This window comes from Chrysochloris asiatica, unplaced genomic scaffold, assembly GCF_000296735.1.
Source record: "Chrysochloris asiatica unplaced genomic scaffold, ChrAsi1.0 scaffold00005, whole genome shotgun sequence".
Lineage (NCBI taxonomy): Eukaryota > Metazoa > Chordata > Mammalia > Afrosoricida > Chrysochloridae > Chrysochloris > Chrysochloris asiatica.
In genome coordinates, this window is record NW_006408523.1 from 2,179,750 (window position 1) to 2,185,779 (window position 6,030).

Sequence of the window (6,030 nt, forward strand, 5' to 3'; positions counted from 1 at the left end):
TGAACATTTCTTCATATGTTTGTTGGCTGCCCGGATCTCCTCCCTGGTGAAGTGTCTGTTCATATCCTATGCCCATTTCTTAATTGGGTTATTTGTCTTATTTTTGTAGATGTGTAGTATTTTCCTATATATTTGAGAGATAAGTCCCTTATCTGATATGTCGTTGCAAAATATTTTTTCCTAGTCTGGGTTCCCTTTTTACTCTCCTGGTGAAGTCTTTTGATGAACACAAGTTTTTAATTTTTAGTATGTCCCACTCGTCTATTTTTGTTTGTGTACTTTTCAAAATGTGTGGCAGTCTGTTTATGCCCTGGATTAGTACCCTCACGTTTGTCCCTGTTTTTTTATTGATGATCTTCATAATTTTGGGATTCACATTTAGGTCTTTAACCATGTTGAGTTCATTTTTGTATATGGCATGAGGCAAAGGTCTTGTTTCTGTCTTTCACATAACACTTTCCAGTTCTGCCAGCACCATTCATTAAAGAGACTTTCTCTTTCCCATGTGATGTGCTTAGGCATTTTGTTGACGATCATTTGGCTGTAGGTGGTTGGGTTGATATCTGGATTCTTGATTCTGTTCCATTGATCAATGTCTCTTTCGTTGTACCAGTACTAAGCTGTTTTTACCACCATAGCCATGTAGTAAAGTCTGAAATCGGGGAGTGAGAGGCCTCCAACCTTGTTCTTCCTTTTAAGCAGTGCTTTGCTTATCCTGGTCTCCTTCCTTTCCATATAAACTTAGTAATTTTCCTTTCCATGAGATGGCTCATTCTTAACTCGCAGATGGTCAAACTAACCAGTTCCCACCTAGAGTTTCATCCATGATCCCATTCAGTCATTGGTGAAGGGGACAGACTGGTAGGAGAGCATTAATTCACTGTCCCACATCAAATCCCAAACTCAGGGGACAGTACACCTTCACCCAGCTGCCAGATTACATCAGGACACCCAGCCAGGTGACTCAGCGGTGTTCTCACCTCACACCTCTGCTTTCCATATTGCCAGACAGCCGTCATTAATGCACACTAGTCAGATAGTAGATTTGTTTACTGGGGTTGTACATCTGAGACGTCGGATAACGAGGTATTGGATAATTGAGGAGTAGGTGAGTGGGGAGTGTTCTCTCCGGTTTGACCCAGAGCTAATCATTGTACCTGTGATTTGGTCTGAACTTTCAGTCTTTTGGTTGGTTGTGTGGGATGTCGGGCAGCGGGAACAATGGGTACAGCTAGTGCCCCTCAGTTGCATTCTGTGTTACGATAACCTGGCAACAAGTCCTCTGTGCTCATCACCAGGTGCAGCTACGAAGGATGCGGGAAACACTTTGCGTCCCCCACGAACTTGAAACGGCACAGGAAGGTCCACGAGGGTGTGTATAGGGGCCCTGCGGGAGGCTTACACTGACGGTACCATAGAGGGGATTGGTTTAACTCCTGAATGACCTTGCTTGCCTGATCACAGAGAGAAAATCTAAACTTGGTATGGCAAAGCAGGTGACAAGAGATGGGGCACTCTTCTGTTTACTCAGAACTTACATAAGAGGGCTTCACAAGGTTCCTGGGAAAATGGAATTAAAAGATGATGGAATTTTCACACAAACTTTGGACACTCCCTCATATTTGTGGTCAAAGTTGTTAGTGGCGCTTCGAACCGAGCTGAACGTGCTCAGTCAAGGAGCAGAACAAGTGTGTGGACTCAGAACAAGCCTGGCCCTCGAATATGTGGGTAGACCACCTCAATGACCACAGCAAGAGAATGACCAGTGGAAGCCCTGGCATGGGAGACGTGGAAGAGGTGCCGTGAGCCCTCTCAAGGAGCCTAGTGTGAAGAGTGGCACGCATGCAGATTGGCATGTCGGCTGCCATCTTTGAGTTGTTTATAACTCTGCCAATTAAGAGATTTCATTGCTGTGCATAGGACATGCTGTGCTTTCTAAAAGGAAGATTAAGTTTCTGAGCAGCAACCCATAATTGTCCCCATTCCAGTGCACCACGTTTTCCAAATTTGGGTCTGTTCCACTTTCGCCGTGTTGGCCATTGACTGCAATAGCGAAGCCAGTTCAGGGCCCTGATTGTTAGTTACTGGCAGGTCTGTTCCGGCTCAGCAACCCTGAGTCCGACAGAGCCAAACTCGGCCAGGTCCTGTACCACTGTCTCCATTGCTGCTGCGTTGGAGCCCATTGTACCCACTCCGTCAGTCCAGCTCCCGAGCATGAGGTCCTTCTTCAGGGCCTGGGCCCTCCTGATGAAGAGGCACTGTGTTTAGTCTTTGAACGCTGTGTCCTTGTCAAGTGTCATGGTGTGTGTTTAGTTGTTGGATTATACAGTACAAAGAGGCCGTACCTCTTTCCTGCAGCCCAGTTTAATCTTCAACCAAGGCCACTCTCTTCTTGTTGCAATTTACTAAAGATCTGGAGTAATTGAATGTTTGGGGAACAGATTGTTCCCAAATTTTTCTCAAAAGGTGAAGATTTTTTTTTCTCAAAAAGTTATTTAAACTTAGTATCTGTTTCCACGTAAGGTTTTTGATATGCCTGTTCCGATGTACTAAAATCTAAAATGTGTGGGAGATTTTTTAACTTTTTGTTGTGAACTGCATGAAGGTATGCAGAGCAAATCTTCAGTTCATTTTATCACAATGACTGTAGCCCCCTCCACGTCCCCTCAGGTCACAGTATTGGCCTCTGTTCACTTTGACTCCGTCTCCTCCCCTGGTCTCCCTCCCTGAATCCCCTCCCTATGGTGTCTCCCGCTGCCTTCATCTTTAGTGTGTCTCCCTCTCTCCGGGTTAGCGCCTGCCCGTGGCTCAGATAATTTTCATGAGACCAGAAGCTGAGTTTTAGTCTTGACCCAGCACTTAGTCGAGTGAAACACAGCCTGTTGTTAAAAATACACAAACCCAAACCCATTGCCTTTGAGTCAACTCCATACTGACCCTGCAGGACAGTAGGACTGCCCCGTGGGGGTCACAAGCCTGTCCCCTTTCTTCCTCAGAGTAGCTGGTGGGTTCAAACCACCAACTTCTCGGTTAGCAGCTGAGCAGCTTCCGTACCACCAGGGCTCCTGACTGGTTGTTACAGTGAATGATGACTCCGGTTCTAGTCCTGGGGTGGCACTGTAGGGTCAGCACTAGACTTGGAACCACAAGGTCGCTGGTTCACACCCACCAGCCGCTCCTTGGAAACGCTCTCAGGGTCACTGAGTCGGAGCCGACTGGACGGCACTGTCCAGCAGCACTCTGCACTAGCTAGCCTCGGCTGCCTTTTCTAAGGCCAGTTTTGTTGTGTTTCCTCTGGGTTCCTCGGGTTTTACTCCTTAACCCAAAACCCACTGCCATCAAGTTGATGCTGACGCCTAGCCATCCTCAGTTGGGTCTCCCAGATGAAATCTTTACAGGAGCAGCCGCTGGCTCTAGACTGTGGTTAGAAGGAGACAGAGGGACCAGCAGGAAGGCTCTGAGGGAGACTGAGGCAGGCAGACCAGGGGGTTGGTGTGGTGTGCCCACCTGACAGATCCGAGGGCACCGTCCTACCGTAACGCAGACCTGCGTATATTCCCACTTCTTGGGACCGATGGAGCCCTGGTGGCACACTGGGTAAGCATCCTCGTCACTGACTGAGAGGTCCATGGTTCTAACCCAGCGTCTGCACAGCAGGAGAAAGACGTGGCCATCTGTTTTTGTACAGATGGCTGCCTTGGACCCTGGGGTCAGTTCTGCTATCCCGTGGGGCTACCACGCTCGACTCAGTGGGTTTTTTACTCAGAGGAACCCGGGTGGCACAGTGGTTAGCTGCCTGTCTGCTAACCAAGGTTGGTGGTTCAAACCCACCAGCAGCTCCATGGGAGGCTGCTTCATAAAGATTGTTAAGTGCCGTCGAGTCACTTCTGACTCAGCCACACTGTATAGGGTTCCTGAGGTTTTAAATCTTGGAGGTAGCAGAAAGCCTCGTCTTTCTTCCTTGAAGTGACTGGAGGCTCAAACCATGGCCCTTGTGGCTTGCTGTCCAGTGCTTATCGACCCCTCTGGGGCGCTCCGAGTAAGCATTGACTCTCAGCAGTGGGCTGTGGGTTTTCCTGAGACAGAATGGGAACCTCCTGGGAACGGGGCAACAGTTCCATAGGTGTTTAAGTTTCCCCTTCAGATCACCTTTACATTGTGCAACACCACACACTCCACGTGGTTTATGTAGCTGATGTTTTTTTCTAAAAATATAGGTTACAAATGTCAAAAGGGATGTTCCTTTGTGGCCAAGACGTGGACAGAGCTCCTGAGACACGTGAGAGAGAACCATAAAGGTGCGGGGCCAGCGGACGGCGAGGCATCAGCCCATCGGATTTAGTCAGGAGCACAATCTTAAATACGGGGGCGGGGCCCTTCAAAGTTGGTGGAAGACTGGAATTCAAAGGTAACGGGGCTTTCCACAAACTTGGAAGCCCCATTATGTGTGCTCTACCAACTTGAAAAATTGTATGTGTACAGATTGTGGAAAGGGTGTTTGGTTGTATTTATTTTCACCAGGAAACAGATGAAATATGTGCTTTAAAGTATAAGTAAGGTGCTGGATGCTGAGCTTTCAGGCCCTGAGGGCTTGGTGCTCCCAGGCACGGGCAGTCTGGTAGGGGACCCGAGGAAATCTAGGAAGAGCTCCTTCTGAGAGCCCGAGGTGTGGAACCCGGTCCTGCTGCCTTGCGCTAGCGGACGGCCTGGGAGAATCCAGCGGAGCTTTCCTGGGCAATTCCACCACAGGGCGGGCAGGCGGGTGGGCGTGTGGCCACTGGCTTGGGCACTTGACTGAGGAATTCAGATGTATTTGTTTCTCTGGGGTAAGATTGGAGGCAGTGGGTTGAATGTGCTTGTTTGCCTCCAGAGGAAGTCCGCTGTGAAGTCTGCCAGAGGACGTTCAGACGCAAGGACCACCTAAAACAACACATGAGCGTACACGCCCCCGAGAGGGTGGTGTGCCGGTGCCCCCGGGAAGGCTGCGGGAGAAGCTACACCACCGTGTTCAACCTCCAGAGCCACATCCTCTCCTTCCATGAGGAGAAGCGCCCGTTCCTGTGTGCGCACTCGGGCTGTGGCAGAGCGTTCGCCATGAAGGTAAACTTGGGTCTCTGCCTGTGCCGGCCAGCAGGTCTCCACTCTAAAACTGGGTCCCTGATGGGGCCCCCAAACCCACTACTGGCCAGTCAGGTCAGCTCAGTGGCCTGTAGGACAGAGAACATCGCCTTGGGGTTTCGGAGACTGAGTCTAGATGGGAGCAGACAGCTTCGTCTTTCTCCTGTAGAGTGGACAGGGCCTGACCATCTCTGAGAGGCTGATCCCTGGCCTTCAAGTCGTGTCCAGCTCATGGCTATCCTGCAGGACAGAGCAGAGTTGCTCCCTGAGGTTTCCAGGATTGTCCATCTGTAGGGAGCCACGGGAACGGGGGCCCTGGGGTTCCCAGGGCGGTCCATCTATGGGGGATACGGGTAGAGCACTAATCTTGCTGTTGATGGCGTTCAGTGACTGCTGGCAGGGAAGGGCAGGCCAGCAGGGGTCGAGACTGCTCACTGGCTCTTTCTTGAGTCTGTAAAGCCCCTCCCTATAAGGCTTTGGGCTGGTGTGGTGGTAGCAAGTCCTCAGGTGGTTCTAGGCTCCCTCCCTGGAGCAGCACAGGTGTTTGGGGTCTGTGTTGTTGGGCAGTGGGTGCCCCCAACTCTGGGTTTCCTTTAGAACCCCCCCCCGCCCCCCCAGGGAGTGAGCAGCAAGGGAGGGATGCAGCCCTCGGGGAGCAAGTTCTAGACTTGGCTCCCATTAGGCTAAGGACAAAACGGAGGCCTGTGTGGTACCCACACCTTAGGCAGTGGGCTGCTAACTGCAGGGTCAGCAATTCAAACCTACCAGCTGCTCTGTGGGAGAAAGAGAAGGCTGGCTGCTCCCAGAGATTTTGTGCTAGAAACGCTAGGAGTTGGGAGTCATCTCAATGGCAGTGGGGGTACTGCAGGTGGTCTTGTGGTGCTGTGGGGGTGCAGACTGAGGTGGGAGGAG

The 6,030-nt window shown here is 50.7% G+C and overlaps 1 protein-coding gene across 1 annotated transcript in view; it reads left to right on the forward strand.

The window, feature by feature from the left end:
• GTF3A (general transcription factor IIIA) overlaps positions 1 to 6,030 on the forward strand; it is a 172,454-nt gene that overhangs the window by 164,368 nt on the left and 2,056 nt on the right. Inside the window, exons 7-9 of the mRNA XM_006832039.1 lie at positions 1,299 to 1,372; positions 4,218 to 4,298; positions 4,871 to 5,100. Coding sequence (XP_006832102.1) covers positions 1,299 to 1,372; positions 4,218 to 4,298; positions 4,871 to 5,100 — 385 coding nt within the window. The remainder of the gene's footprint in view (positions 1 to 1,298; positions 1,373 to 4,217; positions 4,299 to 4,870; positions 5,101 to 6,030) is intronic.